Genomic DNA, 19,164 nt, shown 5'->3' with positions numbered 1-19,164 from the left:
GTAGCTACCTCTCCCAGACAGAGTTGGGGTCAAATCCAGACATGTCCCACCAAAACCCACTCTCCCCAGGGCTTGCTGGAATAGAAGGATAACTATCTGTCTAGGTGAGGGCAGGGTACGCAAAGTTTGAGACAGAGGTGAACCGACAGGTAGCTTCTTAGGGAAGCAGCAGAAAGGTGGCAAGAAGCTGGCAGCAGCCCCTGAGAGGGCCCCGGCACCATGGACAATGGCGACCCTCTTGAGCCTGAGACAAAAGGTGACAATGCATCCCATTTCTCACCACTCAGGCCCTTCTGGCTGCCTCAGTGTAATGCCTAGTGACCACATAGACCCGGAAGCGCCCTTCCCTCCTCTCCTGGGACCCTCTAGAATTGGGGTGATGTGTGACATTGACTTGACTTCGGGGCTTGCCAAACAGGGAGTGAGAGAGTTGGTTGCAACGCTGTGCTGGAACTGGCTCACACCAGCTCTGGCTGACTTTAACTTTCATTCTGTGAGCTGGCCCATGTCATGTTGGTAGTTGGAAATCAGCCATGTTAGGAATATTTACACCACCTGAATTGGCTAACATTACAAAGCAGGATTTTTTTTTTTTTTTCTGGAGAGCCAGTTAAACAGTTACCAACATTCCACTGGTTGGATGGAATTCTAAAATTGTTTATCTAATGAGGAAATTAAGAAATCATCCCTTTTTGAGGGCTACGTCTGATGGCTAAGCTGCTGTATGTCTTCTAAATGTCTGACTGCTACTTCCACCCCTTGTCACACAGACCTTGTCTTATAGGCTGGGAAATAAATGTTGGAGCTTGGGTCTATGGACAAGGGCTGAGAAGGACACAAACCTGCATGGAATCATTAGGAGCTCCACTATCTTAGAAACTGGGGGGTCAAAACTTGCGACCCATGCCATGAATGCTCAGCCCACCCGAAGAGAGAAGGTCGGTTGAGTTTTGACAGGCCATCCAGGGGTGCAGCCTGGCTTCCTGAAACCACTGCAACCTGCTGACGTGGGAGGACTAGCCCTGGACTTTGTGTGGCTTTCAGGAGCCCAGGGCTGTTTCCAGATCAGTGGCCCAATGGCAGAAAAATCACATCTAGCAAGTGCAGGGGACTAGTGTGAGGGAAGCCCAGGACACTTGTATTTAATCATAGCAATTAGTTTCAATCCCAGGGAGATTTGCAAGCCCTTCCTTCTGCGTGGTCATAAATTTGGACTGGAAGGAAGAGAAGCTAGGTCAGGTCCTTAGGAATCAAGTTATCCCTCTCACTCTCTGGAACTGCTTCTGTTCCGCTTTATTTTACACTTGACCCAAGTCACCTGCCCTTCCCCTTGCCCTCCCAGCATCATCTGTGCCTGCCAATGAGGAATTCTAGGCATTAGCACACGTCCTTCCCTGAAAGAGTAAAGCAAACCCTGAACACCACCCAAGCTAATAAGAAGGAAAAGAAGGAGCAAGCAGGGCTTCCCTGGTGGCGCAGTGGTTGAGAGTCCACCTGCCGATGCAGGGGACGCGGGTTCGTGCCCCGGTCCGGGAAGATCCCACATGCCGCGGAGCGGCTGGGCCCGTGAGCCATGGCCGCTGAGCCTTTGCGTCCGGAGCCTGTGCTCCGCAGCGGGAGAGGCCACAACAGTGAGAGGCCCGAGTACCGCAAAAAAAAAAAAGAAGGAGCAAGCAGCCAACGTCCAAGGCTGGCCCAACACAGGGGGTGGGACAGGAGCGAGGCCTCCAGAGAACACGACGGGCGTTTAGCACAGACGATTCAGCCAGGAGGCAGCTCTGTGTCAGGGAAACAGGGCTCATAGAGGGGAGCCCCCCTGGCAGGGCTGAAGGAAGGCTGTAGTCCCTTGGCACCTTGAGCCACGCGAGGCTGAGGGACAAAGGCTGCAGCCAGGACTCGAGTTGCAGATGAGAGAAACAGAGGCCCAGGGCGGCCAGTGGTGGGCTCCACCTGAAAGGCCAGCGGGTTTCGTTTCCAGAATCAAGGAGATGAGTTTTTCTTCCAGATGAGAGTGACACCATGTTGGCACGGCAGAGCAGTGACGAAACACTCTACTGTGAGGCAGAAGCCCCCATGGCTGTCGAAAAAGAGAAACCAGCCCGGGAGAGCTCAGAAACAGACCTTGAGATCGAAGGTGAGCGAGCGGGGGCCTTTGGTGGGTGAGGGGTGGCTTGCCTCCTTCCTCAGAAGCTGGAGAAATCAGTTTCCCAGTTGGCCAAGGCTCTGCCCGGTGGGATGTGCTGCAGAGGGAACGGGGCAGAAACACCGGTGCTCAGTTTTATGCCACGACCTCCCCGAGGCTGGCCCGGGGGCAGCAGTCTCTGCTGCCCCATGCTCGTGGCTGGACTCATGAGCAGAGGGGTCCCATCAACTTGCTGAAAGCTGGAGCAATAAGTGAACAGGGGCTTCTGGTTTTCTGAACGTTTCCACATGGCATCTTACGTCACCTTTGCAATAGTCCCGGGAGGTAGGCGTTATTACCTGCCCTTTACAGAGGGGGGAAACTGAGGTTTAGAAGGATTGTGTGAGTTGCCCAAGGCCACCGAGAGTTTGCCGATGTCTGCCGACCCCATGTTCCCCCCACCTTGTAGATCTACCTTCCCTATTCCATATTCCAGGGGCCCCTGGAGGATTTACGGCCCATCTTGCATCCTGACGACGTTCCTCTACTCACATTAGAGCTCTTGTTTCCCCAGCTTGAGAGCCCCGTGTTTTCCTTCCCTGTGTTTTTTCCCTCCAACAAATCCAAGCGTGTCTAGGTATGGGGAGGGGTGCAAGCTGAGTTGGAGCAAAGACTCTGTTACTGCAAACAACACCTCCACCCTCTTCTCCTTTCCAGTTTCCCCAAGGAAGGAAGTGCAAAAAAGGGCACTTGGGAAGCAGGGCCAGAACGGTACTGGCTCCACCTGATGGGCCGGCCCCCAACTTCCCGGGCTGAGGCCAGCTGGCCCAGTGGCCCTTTCCCTCCTGTGTCCCGGCGCTAGGTGGTAGGCTGTGATCAGTGGCAGCAGAGATGCAGGGGAAGCTGCTCTGCTCGTCTCCATGGTCACCGCCCCCCCCACCAGGGTCCACATACAACTTCATCCTCAACACAGACCTCCTCCCTGCCACCGCCCGGGGAGCTTGTTGTTGCCCTCCTAACTTCTTTTCTGCTTCGAGGCTGCTGGTGATATTGCTTGCGACACTGAATTTTACCTGGTTGGCAGGGTGGCAGATGGAAACACTGGATGTTTTGTCCCAGACTCCAGCTTTCTAGCTCATTGCCCCTCCCCACCGCCCCTCCCGGCAAGTGATAACATTGTTGCAAGCTGCCTCTAAAACGTAACCTAGGGAATACAGCTAGAAGGCGTCCGCAGAATCAAACGGAGCAGAGTGAGTGCCAAGGACAAAGCTGGGGGTTACCTACTCTGCTTTAGCAAACAGGAGCCTCTAACGACTGAACCTGGCACCAACTATTCTGTGTCGGACGGACACCCAGGGCTCAGCTCCTCCAGCTTCTGGTGCCTCTGTAGCTGGTGCTGAGATGCTGGGAATGGGGCAGGAAGGGCTTCCTGGGATGAACTCAGACATGAGCCAGGTGGGAATAGCAAGCTGGTGGTGAGGCTACGGAAGAGGGGAAGTTGCTCGGCCACCACGTGCTGCTCTTCCTATACGACAGGCGATTTTGTACCCCAGGGGACACTTGGCAAACTGGGGATGGGGTGAGGGGTGGGGGGATGCTACTAGAATCTCATGGGCAGAGGCTAAGAATCCTGCCAAATATCTTACACTGCACGGAACAGCCCCTCACAGCAGAGAATCATCCAACTCAAAATGTCCTTAGTGCCGAGGCTGAAAAATCCTGGTCTGCAACCACCGGGAAAAGAAGCCCAGTTTGTAGCCACGCCTGCAAAATCAACTTCCTTGCAAAGACCCTGTCCTTTCACCAACAAAGCTTTCATTGTCCGTCTTAGAAATGTCTGGGGTGGGTTGGCCAAAGACTCTGAGATCTGAAGGAAAAAAAACAGATGCCGGCTTAGACCCCCGCTGACCATGGAAAGCCCTGTGTCAACAGAGCTTGCTTCATGAGGACAGGGCTGTGGGGCATCCAGAACCCAGGGAGGCCCTCTGCCCACCGACCACGAGTCAGGATGGTCTAAAGCCCAAGGAACAAAAGCCCCCAAGAGGTTAGAATGGAGAAGAGAAGCCCCCATTCTGTTCGCTGGTTCAAGTACTTATCAGCTGTGTGTGATTTGGGGCTAGCTCTGTTCATTGGTAAAGTAGGAATGACAGTCGTTTTTGTGAGGAAAAATGACATGCAAGTCTTTGAAAGAAGCAAACCCACTCAAATGCAAGTTTGTTTCCGACGGATTTGGGGGTCTCTCCATCTTGCACTGATCTGCCACCTTCAGAAGCCCACTGTGTCCTACTTGGGCTTTTTCTAGTTGGTACTTCTCTACATCTTTAGTAAAACTGTTTGTGGCTCACATTTTTACAGTGGTAGTGAAACTAAAACTGCAATGGAGACTCCCTCAGCCATCACCAATCACCAGCTTTTTGTCTGGTTGGCCTTTCAAAGCTGTCCTGAGGTGGGCAAGGATGCGCTCACACACCCTTGTGCTCAGTCACTAGATGCAGTCAACCTGGGAAGGTGGGGACGGAGCATATTGTTTCTCCTAGGTAGCGTGGAGCCTAAAACCAGGGGCCTTCTCTCTTACCCAAAGGGAGATGTCCACATGGGGCTTTCTGGATTTAGGGTCTCCCACCACTGGCTGACTTTCCAGTTGGAGCTGGAACATACACCCATAGGGACAGAGCCTCAGACAAGAGGGGACACCAGTCAGAATCGAATGTGGTCTGGGTTAACAGGGAGATAAGGCAAAGGTAGAAGAGAAACTCTGCTTCATCCACTTGCATCTTTTTCTGCAGATACGGAGAAATTTTTCACCACCAGACAAAAGGAGCTGTACCTGGAGGCCTGCAGACTTGTGGGCGTAGTGCCCGTCTCCTACTTCATCCGGAACATGGAGGAGTCCTATGTGAACCTCAACCACCGTGGGCTGGGCCCCAGGGGTACCAAGGCTATTGCTATAGCCCTGGTGGTGAGCATACCAGTGCGGGCACGTGAAGGCTGGCAGAAGTGGGGACTTGACAGGGTGGTAGGCCCAGGAGTCAGAGAGCCCCACCTTGGGACCCTGCATTGCAACCTCTATGCCCACCTTGCCCTAGACTCTGCATGACTACCAGTTGCTTTCCCCAACAGGCATGGATGCCCATTAGCTCCTGGGAAGGAGGCTGCTAGAGACCTGGGCCTTGGAAGTCTATGCTGTTTCCTTAGAAAGCAAAGGCACCAGGCTGTGGGCCCTGGAGAAGCAACTGGTCTGGGCTTGGGCCCAAACGCTAATGTGAGAACACAATGCAAAATGTCAACCAGATCTCAATTCCAAAGCTCACCTTTGCCATAAATGAGTTCACTACTGAGCCATTCCATTTGATGTCTGCCTTTTGCAGTATGTTAGGTAAATCTTCAAGACCACACTGTAGAGTGGATCATGTTTTCCCACAGGAAGAATGTTCTCTCCAGCTTGGCTTGAATGATAAGACTTGTCCTTGAACTCATCATAGCTTTCTATAATTGATTATATACAAAACTGACTCCATCCCAGGAAAACAGAAAATGTAACAGGTGTATGTCAGCACAACACTGTTCACTTAGGACAGTAAAGAAGAATTTCGATATTTAAAAAAAGCACCCATTTTTGGAACCATAACTGCATTTGCACTTAGCGCAGGCCCATTAAGAAGTCACATGACGTGAGATTGTGCTGCTCTCTGGGGAGGGGGAGGGAAGGGAGGGAAGGGCAGAGAAAGAACAAAGCCATCTTGAAATTTATGGAGCGTTGAAAGACTGATTAATGAAGTGTTAGGAATTCACCATTACCTCATGAGCTTCATGGAAATAATAATAAAATCCACTCAGAACTTGGGCCACTTGTCTCTCAGTAACAGCAGTTTCTGTTTAAGGGGAGTTTTTCTTCTCTGATTCTTTGTATCATCCATTTGACAATCATTGTGGCATTCCAATGGACTGAACTTTTATTTATCTTTGGTACTGTTTAACTTCTCACATGTTGTGTTTCCCTGGCTTAGAGGAAGAGTATTCCGATAGGAGGGATCATTTTCATACTTCTTTGGGTCTGTCCCTCCTCCACCTATCTCCATGCCGTTGGACTTGGTGGACTATGAGCCCCTCGAGAGGAGGAATGGTCTCTGTTCATCCCTGTTTCCTCGGCAGTTAGCACAGAGGGTGACAGATACTCACTCGTGTGAAATGAATGTGAATGGATTTGGTGATCAGGCCACCTGCTACACCACATACTGTGCTGGTCCCCGGGATGACTCTGAAAGTGGTCCTTCAGCCCCCATTTCTGCTAAATGACACCTAGACTGGGGGGCCCCCTGAGCCATCTCGCTTGCCTTTGAGCACGACTGAATTTTCCCACCCCTGCAAGAGAGCGGAGGCCCGAAGACACTTCATGAAGGCCCTGGGGGGCCATTCTGCCTTGCAGTAATTCACACTATCACACTTTCCCTTTGCCTGAAACGAGAGCTACTTCTCTCACTGCTTTGTGTGCTCTGAAAACCGCTCAAATTCAAAGACATGTCTGTTCTCTGTGCCTTTCTGCACGGGGAACGGTGGGGAAGGGAAGGACAAAAGTTCTGGTTAGAGCTAACCCCAGTCCCTCATGCTGCAATGCCAGTCATTTCCACCTGTCTTGCTCCCTGTGGGAATGCAGACTAACTTGGATGTAGATATTTATTTAAGATTTAAGTTCCAGCTCCTTCTAAACAGCCTTGAGGCAACAACCCTTAAGCCTGAACTAGAAGAAAGGCCTCTGAAGGAATCAGGCACAGTAAAGGCGTTATGCTTAAATACGCTTCTTAAATAGCACATTCTCCTTAAACTTGGAGTAGGTCACAGGCCTCTCTCCTTAAAGCTAAACAGTTAAAATCTGTTCAGCTCACCCTTGTGCCTCATCTTTTTCAGGACTTTATTTTAATGTCCCTTTTCTAAATCCCCCTTGGTACCCCTTTTGGGGAGGGAGGTGCCCAGAATAAGCATGTCATCCTAGCAAAACTCACTGGGATGGCTTGTCCCCTGCGCTATTCTCCTGTTCCTAGCCACTCCTCCAGAATCGCTAGCCTGCCTCTCTGTACCCTCTGACGTGGCTGGGATATTCGAGAGGGGTGATGGGCTCTGGGCAAGGGCAGGGAACTGACTAGGTCACCAACCACCTCTGTCTCTCTCCCCCTCCCCTTGTGGTGGCTGAAGTCCAACACGTCTGTTCTCACGCTGGAGCTGGCAGACAATAGTATCACGGAGGAGGGCATCTTGAGCCTGGTGGAGATGCTACAGGAGAACTACTACCTGCAGGAGATGGTACTGTGCCCTGTTCTACCAGTTCCTACAACCATGCTTAGAGTCTCAGAACCCACTTCAGAGAAGCCAGCGTCCCCTGCCCGAGGCCAGGCCAGCCTCCAGGCTTTCTGCAATCAGTCTGGGGCCTCCCCTCCCCTGGAAGCAACTTCTCAGAGGAGGTTCCACACATAAGAGCCTGGCCAGGGGCACTGTGTTCCCTGTGGCCGTAGGAAACCCTGAGAAACCATTTCCATCTGGATCTCATAAGCCCCTAAATGAACAAACTTACTTTAGAGTTGCCTTAATGTAAACTTTCTTAAAGAAAATAAAGCCATGAAATAATTCTATAAAATACAGTGTTGCCTGGAGACAGATGTTGATGATGGCTGCACAGCAATGTGAACGTACTTCAGCCCATTGAATTGTACACTTAAAAATTGTTAGGATGGTAAATGTTGCGTTACGTCTATTTTACCACAATTTTAAAAATTAAAGAAAGAAGGGGAAAGACAATTAAGATGCTAATGGCTGGCTTATGTAAAGTCCCTCCCACTCACCTGAAAGGACCATGTCCGTTTATACCCCTACGACTTCTGAGCACAGTGATTCATGCTCGTGAACCAATGAAGGGAATTACAATGATTGCTTACTCTAAATTCATTTTTCAATTGTTTCATGCCAAACCCTCCAAATAAAGTTGTCTTAGGTTTCAAAAATAATAATAATACAATGTGCTTATCTGAAATACCAGGGCTAAATTGGGGAGGTGGGGAGTCACTGAGGTCAACGTCAGAGAACTGAGATCAGCCTGAGAGCTTCACAGTGAAGCATCAGAAAAGCCAGGGGTTCCTCTCCTCCTCCTCTTCCACTTTGCACCACCCTAACCCTTCCCATCCTTTCACCCCAGCCCTGCTCTCCCCACCCCACCCCTACTCCCTCAGGGTAGGCCTCAAGTAAGCCCCCACCCCCATCATTTGTTAATGAGGGCCCTTTGGTGGGATTGTCGCATACTTAAGTGTTCTCTTGCCTTTTAGAATATTTCCGACAATGATCTTGGTTTGGAGGGGGCCAGAATCCTCTGTGAGTTCCTCCAGAATAACACCTCTTCGCTCTTTAGTCTTCAGCTTTCAGGTGAGCCTATGAAGGAGGGTGGGGAGGACACTGGGAATGTAATGGAGAGAAGGGTCAGAGCAGAGAGATCCAGGGTCTAACTGAGCCAGACCAGGTCCTGCTGATGTCAGAGACCAGAACACAGTGTCTACACCCTGCTAGATTCTTCCAACCATTCTCGTCCCCTCTCCACAACCACACTGGCTTCACGGCTGTCCTGGACAAGCGACTTCTGATTCACTTTGCAATATTCCCACCTCTGCTGGAAAGTCTCTACCCCAGATACCTGCACAGCTCCCGCTCCCCCTTCATTCCTGCCTCTGCTCACAGGTCATCTCCTTAAGGGGACTTCTCTGACCTATCAAAGCAGCACCTCCCCGTCACCATCACTCTCTAACCTGTTTCTCTTCCTGGTTTTCCTAACAGCACTTATTACTACCTGACCCCCTGTAGTATAACTAATTTTTAATTAGTTTATTATCAGTCTCGCTCACAGAAAAAAAAGTCACTTGAGAACTCTATTACCCACAGACCTGCCCTCACTCAGGTTTATGGTTTGCATTTATACTATCTTCAGGGTGCTGGAATCCCTATGGCAGGAAATGAACATGCAAAGTGGTCCTATGTTGGTAATACCTTGGGGCACCCAACAGAAACAAACATAAACCTCTGACAGGCTCCAGGCTGCTGGGGATTCCCACAGATAAAGCTCCGCTAAAGATGGGCTCACAGTCCAAAACTGCAAAACAAGGAAACACCATGAGAGCTGTCAGACCCACCAAGTAATAGCATGGGACCCTCGAGAACTTCAGGAAATAACGTTATCCTATATAGACTGTAAATTGAGTGACCATAAAATTTATCCATCAAACTGCACAAGAGCACTATCAATTAACTGAAACTTCTAATAAATAGATATCTTGCACCCAACTCTAAATCAAGTTTGATATGATTAAGAACATAAAACATACAAGAACAAATCACTATTTTTTAATAGATCCCCCCCAAAATAAAACTTCTACAAATGAAAAATATATAATTATTGAAATTAGAGACTCAATGGATAAATTCAACAGCAAATTAGATACAGTGAATAAAATTAGTGACCTGGAAAATAGATAAAAGGATACTTTATCTATCTTTGCAGTATAGAAAGATAAAGATATAGAGAATATAAAAGATAAAAATATAAAGGAATGAATAGACTCAATATAGCTAATAGGCGGTCCAGAAGAAGCGAACAACAATATATGAGCAAATAATAGCTAACGTGTTTCCTGAACTGATGAATTCTCAGATACAGGAATCCTGGTGAGTCCTAAGTACAGTAAAGGAAAAAGAAATCCACACCTGAGTATATCATAGTAAAAGCACCTAAGATAAAAAGATCTTAAAAGTATCCAGAGAGAAAATACAGAAACAGAGGTTATGTATTTTTTAATATGAATTTTACTACATATTATTCTCCAATTTTCCTTTTTTCCCCTCTAAATATATCTTGGATTTCTTTCTATGGCAGAAACGATAGATTTGTCTCATTGTTTTGAACTCCTGGGTAGTTTTTCATGGTATGATTATAGCATAATTTATCTAATATCCCCCTTTTTGAAGGGGAGTGCATTTAGGTCATTTCTAGTTTTTCAATCTTCCAGATAATTTTTAAAGTATTTTCTTATCCATGCATCTTTTGAGCACATGTTCTAGTATTTCTACAGACACCCCAGAGCAGAATTATTCAATATAAGGTATACCCGTTTTAGTGAAGTTAAAAATTAATTTCCAAATTTCCCTTAAGAAGACTATACCAGGTTATAATTCCACCAGTGGAATGTCTGTTTCCCCTATATCTCCACCAGAAGGGTTATTACCAAGCTGTTTGTGAACCAGACAGTTAAGTGTGTTGAAGTCACAGTACTTGGGTTCAGATTCCAGCTTTGACACTAGGCAATTTATTTAACCCTTCTGTGACTCACTTTTCTCATTTATAAACTAGGGACAATTATATTACCTGTCTCAGGCAGTGATTGTGAGGATGACGTTAATTAAAATCTGAATCACCTAGAACAGTACATAGGACGCAAGTATTCAATAACTGTTCACCACTATTATTATCTTTATTACAGTCCCACATTACTATTGAAATAGAACATCTTTTCAGATGCTTATTTTCATTTTAATTTCTTCTTCTAAGAAATGGCCAATTGTTATATGGGGTTGTTTGTATTCTTAAGTGTTAGGCACTCTTTATATACTACAGATACTCATACTTGAATGTTACATATGGCTTTCTTCATGGTGTTTTCTTACATGAAAGTTTGTATACTTACTGTTGTCAAGTTCATCAGTCTTTTCTTTTATGGATTTAATTTCTGTAGGCTTGCTTAAAAAATGGTTTCCTACTTCAGATTTAAAAATATTTTTCTTTACTTTCTTCAAATATTTTTGTAATTTTGTTTTTTTCCACGTAGACCTTCAATATACCTAGAACTTATTTTTGTTCATGGCATTAGGTAGGAGTCAAACATTCTATTTCCAAAACTAACAGCCAGGTGCCCCAGCATCATTAGTTGAATAATCTACCATTAACTAATTTGAATGTCATCATCTATTAAATTCCCATATAAATATAAGTTCCTTTCTAGAGTCTCTATCCCACCTCATTAATCTATTTCTATGCCAACACTGTACTGTTTTAGTATGCTTAGAATGTTAAAATTATAATATGCTACATAATATAATAATTAGTTGTAATTAAAATGATATATCAAGTATGTAATATTCAATATATTAGTTTTATAATTATATGATATGCTATAATATATTTTATGTTTGAGTGGACAAAGTCTGACCTTTTTCAAAGTAATCTTGGCTTTCTTGTGTGGTTTCTCCTCCAGTTGAATTTTAGAATCATTTTGTCAAGTTCCATTAAAAAGAAAACTTACTGGGATTTTGGTTGGGGTTATATTTAATATTCTAGGTAAATTCAGGAAAGAATTGACATATTTAAAGTATTGGATATCTTCATTTAAGAACATGCTTTCTTCAGGTCTTTTTTATGTTCTTCAATAAATTTTATAGTTTTACTTCATTATAAGTCATGCATATTTCATATTAGCTTTATGTTTAGGTCTTTTATCATTTTATTCTTATGAGAATAGAATGTTTTTCTATCACGTTTTCTAATTATCAATACTTATTATTGGTATGTGTGAGAGCTATTAATTTTTGTACACTGAGCCTATTACCAGCCACTTGATTGAATTATCTTACTAGTTCTAACATTTTGTTAATTTTCTTGGATTATTTAGGTAGGTGACCATGTCTGCAAACGATGGAAGTTTTTGTCTCTTCTTTCCAATATTTATAGCTCCTAGAGAGGTTTCTGACTGTATTGGCTAAGACCTCTAATATAATATTAATACAGAAAGCTCTTTGCAAAACTACAAATTTCCCAGCCCTATCCCAGGCTGCTGAATCAGAATCTTTAGGGAGAGGGATCTAAGAATCTGTGTTTTATCAAGCTTCCCAAATGATTTCTTACAGCCAATGCACTGTTGGTAACCAATGGTATAAACACAACAATTTGAATATAGATTGCCTAATTTTATACATTGACTAGATTATTATCTCATTTTATTGCCCTGGTACCAGAAACAGCCAAAGAAGTACTTGTGTTTCAGTGGGTTCATTCATTTTTTCATTCATTCAGTAAGGATTTACTGAGCACCTGTTATGTGCCAAGCACTTTTTAGGTGCTAGAGGCATAGAGCTTATTAAGGTTTCAAAGGAGAAATTTGGGTGTAAGGGTTTGTGTCATTTATTCTCTGGAAATCACCAATGTTTTAGATCGCTTAGCAATCTAGGGCTAGGGTAAGATAAGGGAGGCACTCACCTCAGCCACAAAACTTAAGGGGCAACAAAAAAACTCAGTAACCAAGTAAATAATATCATAATGCAACATTTTTGAAAGTGAAGATTAATGCGAAAACAAATCCATGATGAAAAAAAAATCAGCACTTTAAATAAAAAACAGGGTCCAACAGGGACAGATCGGGGTGAGGCGAGTGAGGCCTGGCCATGCAAGTACAGGGTCAGATTCTGCCTTTATTTAAAATTTGGTTCATCATAGATGTTTTTGCATTGATTTGGATTTTAAAATATTAAGATATTACCCATCGTGATTACTGAGATTTTCAAGTGCCTCATTCATCCCTCTAGTCCCAACCCTGCTGCTCAGACTTGGATTAGCGTTTTTATAATGTTACACATTTTCGGCGTTAGGCTAGGGGTGGATGCTGTCAATGCACAGGGTATGGTGTACCAACCCCTGGAACTCCCTGGACAGTCATGGCAGAGAGAGGAGGGAAGGACTGTTAAAGAGATGGTAACTGGTTGCCTTTTTTCCCCTGTGTTCGCCTATGCCCAAACATTTGCTTTAAGTACTTGCCACCTTTTCTACGTCTGATTGTTTCAAAGGCAAGAGGCTAGCAGGGCTAGGAGAGTAAGGGAGTAAGGGAGCCTTAGTCTGGAGAACATTGCTAATGCCCCCCTTCACTACAGGAAATAACTTCAAGGAAGAAGCCGCAGAGCTGTTTTGCCAAGCCCTATCGGTAAGAAGCAAGAGACGGGTGCAGCCAGTCATGTGAGAGATGCCCCGGGAGATGGGTGGCTCTGAGCACAGGGAGGTGAGGCTACTTGCCTGATTTAGGGAGCTGGAGAGTATTTAGACTCCGTCAATCCTATCAAAAACCTCAGCAAGTGGTAGGACTGTTTGGATGGTGCTAAATTCTCGCAGCAGTCATCAACAGTTCAGCAGGAAATGAACAAGAAATTGTCCTCAGTCTAAGAACACTAGTCTACTTAATTTTGGGCATATGGGGGCCCACACTGTTCTAAGAGAGGTATTTGCAGTCACAAAGAAGACAAAAATTACCTCTCTCTGCACTGTTTCTTTCTCTAGACCAATTACAGAATTAAGTCGCTGGATCTCAGTCACAACCAGTTCTCTGATAAGGCAGGAGAGTACCTGGGGCAGATGCTGGGTGAGTCTTCCGTGGAGGGAGGAACCAGCAAAGGAGAGGGACGTGGGGTATGATAGCTTGTCAGAGCTGCAGCTCCAGTTTCTTATTGTTATTGAACGTTCTGATTATAAAAAGTGATGTAAACCACACCGAAGTACACTTTGAATGGAGCAGACACCTGAATGTGGGAAGTAAACTTTAAAATGATTAGAAGAACGTAGAGAGAAGTAACTTGCTGACTTCAGGGAGACTACGGATTATTAAACAGAAATGGGCAGAAACTGTAACAGAATAGTGGCAGAAACTGTAACAGAAACGATTCATATATTTGACAACGGTAAGTTTAAAACTTGCTTGTGATAAAAGACATTGTGGGGCAATGATAGAAAACAAGCAATAGTTAAGGAGTAGAAATGTGCAGCATTTGTATCATATAGAAGATTACTCTTCAGAATATTGATAAAAGCTCCTATAGCTCCATTAGGCAGTGATAAAGACTCCCAATGAAACAATGGTCAAAGCATATGGACAGTGACAAAAGAAAGCCAAGTGCCCATGTTTAGAAACATGAAAAATAAAACAACAAAAAGATCTCCCTTGTCATCTAGCAGAGCTGTAAAAATTTCCCGTCAGAGAACATCAGGGGCTAATACAAGCAAGAAATAGGAACACTCACAAGTCTACTAGGTAAAGGCGCTTTGGAGAACAATCGGACAGTGTTTACTAACGTCAAAAATGTATATATTTTCTATGACACAGTTTCCCCTCTATACGTGTCTCAGAGACGCTCTCACACATACACAGCGAGAGATGTCTGGGGAGGTTTCACTGCAAAAGTGTTATAAAAGAAAGAGACCTAAATGGTCATTCCTGGGGGGAATGAGTAGAAAAGGAAAGGACTCCTAGCAGTAGGGATGGGACGCTAATCTAGATGGAGTGGTGAGGGAAGCCCCACAGGGAGGGTGGCTCTTTGTTGAAACCTGAATATCAAAGAAGAAAGAGCCGTGCTAGGGTCTGGACACACAGGGCTCCAGGCAGAAAGAATGGAGTGCGTCCTGTTTGAGGAACTGGGGGGCCAGTGTGGCTGGAGCAGAGGGGACAGGGGAGGAGGATGGAAGGAGAAGAGGCTGTTGCCTGCAGCCCCTGACGTCGGGCCGCGGGAGCCATGGAACACAGGGAGCCTGGGATCCACGCGGCGCACGACGAGGAGTCGTGGAGGATGTGAGCGTGGGGCGAAACGGTACGGCGTGCAGGGGCAGATGTGCTGTGTGAAGCCCGCAGCTGACGAGGACAGGAATGGAAGAGGGAGGCTGGTCAGGAGGCTGGTGTGGGGGTCCAGGCTAAACAGGACAACAGCGTGAGCTCAGGGAGGAGGTAGTGCCTGAGCAGTGGATGGATTCAGAATATACTTTGCAAGTAAAGCCGAAAGGACTTGCTGATGTGAAGAAGGAGGGAAGGGAGAGAGAGCCTCACGACTCTTTTGTTTCAGTCACTGGTTAGAGGCAGGTGTCATTTACTTAAAGGGAAAACTCAGGGAGTAACAGTATGGGGGCGGGGGCAGGAGTTAGGAGTCGAGTTTTGGCCTTTTTGGCCGTGGAGGGCTTTTTTTTTTTTTTTTTTTTTTTTTTTTTTTTTGCGGTACGCGGACCTCTCACTGTTGTGGCCTCTCCTGTTGCGGAGCACAGCCTCCGGACACGGAGGCTCAGCGGCCATGGCTCACAGGCCCAGCCGCTCCACGGCATGTGGGATCTTCCCGGACCGGGGCGCGAACCCATGTCCCCTGCATCGGCAGGCGGACTCTCAACCACTGCGCCACCAGGGAAGCCCTATATGCAGGTTTTAAAAGAATCTTTATTATTATTAAAGCTACCAAATATAAGATGATTACCATGTGACAGGCATCATACTAGGCTTTTTACATCAATCCTCACAAAAAAAAACCTTGTACAGGTTAACATCTCTATTTTATAAATAAGAAAACAGAAGTATGGGAAGGATAAGTAACCTGTTTAAGGTCACAAAGCTAGTAAGTGTTGAGAACAGAATTAAAATTTTAATTTTGTAGCCATTTAAGAGAGGCAGGCTTGCAAGGTTTAACTTAAGGGACTTCCCTGATGGTCCCGTGGTTAAGACTTTGCCTTCCAATGCAAGGGGGGCAGGTTCGATCCCTGGTCGGGGAGCTAGGATCCCGCATGCCTCGTGGCCAAAAAAGCAAAACACAAAACAGAAGCAATATTGTAACAAATTCAATAAAGACTTTAAAAATGGTCCACATCAAAAAAAATCTTTAAAAAAAAAGGTTTAACTTCAGTGAGGGACTTGGCACAGAAGAGGAGAGAAAAATAAGAATAGGATGAGGGAGACAGGCAGGGAGAGAGAATGAAGGCAGGACAAAAGTTTGTTCTCAATATAATAGAAGGTATTGTGCACTTTCCTGAAAGTCTGTCCTGGTGGTTGACACGAGAAAGACATGATCAGTACAGAGTGTTCTGTCCATAAAAAATAAAACAGGGGCTTCCCTGGTGGCGCAGTGGTTAAGAATCCGCCTGCCAATGCAGGGGACACAGGTTCGAGCCCTGGTCCAGGAAGATCCCACATGCCGCGGAGTAACTAAGCCCGTGCACCACAGCTACTGAGCCTGCGCTCTAGAGCCCGCGAGCCACAACTACTGAAGTCCGTGTGCCTAGAGCCCGTGCTCTGCAACAAGAGAAGCCACCGCAATGAGAAGCCCGCGCACGGCAACGAAGAGTAGCCCCCGCTCGCTGCAACTAGAGAAAAGCCCGCTTTCAAGAACGAAAACCCAATGCAGCCAAAGATTTTTTTTAAAAAATAATAAATAAATAAATAAAACAGAATAACACATTTTTCCTGGGCCTGAAGGCGATTCCTCCCACTCAATAATCCTTCAAGAGCACTTTAGTCTCTCCTTCCAATGGTGTCCTCGGCACATCCACCCTCCCCAGATAAAAATAACAATGATGAAGTGTTTAAATAGGATCCTTTCCCAGCCCTATGTAGCACGTGAGCAAAAGCATCTTTAAGTTAAAAAAATGTGCAATTTCTGTGCAAACCCAACTTCTAGACAAGCCTGATGCCTCCACACTTCCACCTGGTTGTATCCCTAAAGCTCTCCCGGATGGAAATTCTGAGGCTTCCACTGCTCCCATAGGTCTCCATGAAAAAGACATCGCGCAATACCACACACCATGCCCACCATAGTGTTCCTATGTAAATACAAGGTTTGCCGTGCTCTCCCCATCTGTTTTAATGGTTGTTTAATTTTCCACCAGATGGATATTTATGTTATGCTTTACCCTTCCCCTGTGAGTCACAAACTTTACTTTTATAAGTGATGCCAGGGAAAACATCTACAAGCATGTCGCTTTTCTTAAATCCTGTACTGTCTCCTTAGGAAGAGTCTCAGGGGTGATAATGCTGTGAGATAGAGTAAACAGATTTTAACAGGAAAATGTCTGTGACCAGATAGTTTTTGCCAAATAGAGTATACCATTTGCTTGCCACCTGCAATGTATGAGTATTTTACTACGTTGTTGCCAGCCTTGGGAATCGTCTTAGAATTTTGTGTTTAAATGAATAACTGATGAATTATTACCTACGTGTTTTGCTTTGCATGAGGATTGAGCGATTCTTATCCCCAATGTGATGGACCTCTGCCAACCCTGAGACTGGGTTCTCTGGGGTGTGGTGGACGCTGAAATGACCCCTTCCCTCCCACAGCCCTCAACGTGGGGCTCCAGTCGCTGGACCTGGGCTGGAACCACCTCTACATCCAGGGGGTGGTGGCCTTGTGCAGCGGTCTCCGGGTAAGCCCTCCGGGAGTGGTGTGTTGAGCCCTGGTAAGGACGGCCAAGCCCCTGAGTCAGCCACCTTGAACCCTTCCCCATGGGTAAATTCACCCTGCTGAAACCTAGTTGGCATCTTTGGGGGTACTTCAAGGCGACAGTTTAACTAGGGGGTAGGGAATGACCTCAGCCCAAAGGGAATGAGCCTCGAGAGTACTGGAGACTCTGAGCCCAGTTGGGAGGGATCTGGGAAGATCTGGCTGATCTCCCTCCTGGGGACCACTGAGCACCCTGTCTGGATGAGAGCAGAGGACAAAAATTGGGGCCCGTTGGCTGGATGAGTTGCATGCAGCCTTCATGCCGCTGCCGTTCTCCCTTCTCCCTGCAGGCTAACGCGTCCCTGAAGAAACTGGATCTCTCCATGAACAGCTTTGGGAACGAGGGGGCTGCAGCCTTAGGGGAGGTCCTCAGACTCAACAACTCCCTGGCCTACCTAGACCTCAGCAGCAACAACATCAACAATGAAGGGCTGTCCAAAATCAGCAAAGGATTGGAGTTGAATGAAAGCCTCAAAGTTCTGAAGGTAGTCTTCACCCGAGCTGGGAACGGGACATCTTGTGCATGCATTTGTGTGTGTGTGTGTGTGTCCGTGCATTCACGTGTGTGTCCATGCTTCCATGTGTGTGCATCTGTGTATGTGTCCGTGTGTCCATGTGTGTGCATGCACGTGTGTGTCTGTGTGTATTGGCGTGGGGGCAGCAGGACGATGGGGCTAGATGTTGCTGGAGAGAAAATCTACCTTGTGCTTCATATGTGCGTACGTTCTTGGCTGTCTCTCTGCTGTAAACCCAGTGTCACCCTCTGCTCTCACCTGGCACAGGGTAGGGTCTTCCTTGCTCCCATCTGGGTCTCCTCCAGTTTCTTTGCTTTTCTTTGCTGAGAGACCTGCGGGATCTTAGTTCCCAGACCAGGGATTGAACCCCAGCCCTGGCAGTGAAAGTGCCGAGTCCTAACCACTGGACCACCAGGGAACTCCCTCCTCCAGGTTTTCTCCACACTGCGGCCAGAGTGCGGATTCTGAGCGTAAATCTGACACCCATCCCCACCCACACCTACTCTCCTCCCACTTAGGCCCCCCCCACCATGGCCTCTGTTGCTCAAAACCCGTCCTCTCACCCTGTGTGATTCTCCAGTCTCAGTTTACCCCGCACTCCAGCCATGGCCTCAGGGTCTTTTTTCATCTCCGTTCCCGCAGGGCCTGCAGTGCTCCCTCCACTGGCCTCAATTGCTGGTCTGCCTCAGAGCACAGCTGGAGCAGCAATTCCCCAGGGACCCTGCAGGAACACTCACATCCTGTTTGCCCCTTCACACAGAACTCACCGGAGTTTTTCCTTATACTCTCATTTGAGGGACTATTTGACTGTCTGTCACCACTAGTTCGAAAGTTTCCTGAAGACAAAGACGTGTTTGACTTTGCCCATTACTATATCCCCCGTACCTAGCAGAGTCCTGGGCATAGAGCAGATGCCCATTGAATATTTATTAAGTGAAAGAATGAATACATATTTCATTTTAAATCAATTTGCTCATAGATGCTAATTTATAACATAGAAGTTCATGGGAAGTTGGGAACTGATGTAAGATGAGGACTTCTATTAACAGGTCCCCTTTCTGGGACTCCTACCACAAGCCAGGTTCCATATCAAGTGATTTGCCTCCTTCTTCATGGCCCAGGCCTACCGAGCAGGCTCCAGTAGCCCCACTTGTCAGATGAGAAGACTGAGGCTGTGTGACTTGTCAGGCCGTGCAGCTAGCAAGAGGCAGAGGGATG

General features: G+C 46.5%; 1 protein-coding gene across 1 annotated transcript in view; it reads left to right on the top strand.

Annotated features, from left to right (window-relative positions):
- Positions 1–219: 219 nt before the first annotated feature.
- Positions 220–19,164, top strand: part of LRRC74A (leucine rich repeat containing 74A) — a 44,239-nt gene continuing 25,294 nt past the window's right edge. The window contains exons 1-9 of the mRNA XM_060163680.1: positions 220–256; positions 2,006–2,134; positions 4,909–5,081; positions 7,313–7,420; positions 8,434–8,530; positions 13,070–13,119; positions 13,470–13,551; positions 17,269–17,354; positions 17,722–17,916. Coding sequence (XP_060019663.1) covers positions 220–256; positions 2,006–2,134; positions 4,909–5,081; positions 7,313–7,420; positions 8,434–8,530; positions 13,070–13,119; positions 13,470–13,551; positions 17,269–17,354; positions 17,722–17,916 — 957 coding nt within the window. The remainder of the gene's footprint in view (positions 257–2,005; positions 2,135–4,908; positions 5,082–7,312; positions 7,421–8,433; positions 8,531–13,069; positions 13,120–13,469; positions 13,552–17,268; positions 17,355–17,721; positions 17,917–19,164) is intronic.

This window comes from Lagenorhynchus albirostris, chromosome 1, assembly GCF_949774975.1.
Source record: "Lagenorhynchus albirostris chromosome 1, mLagAlb1.1, whole genome shotgun sequence".
NCBI lineage: Eukaryota > Metazoa > Chordata > Mammalia > Artiodactyla > Delphinidae > Lagenorhynchus > Lagenorhynchus albirostris.
This window is presented reverse-complemented; position numbering and strand designations above follow the sequence as displayed.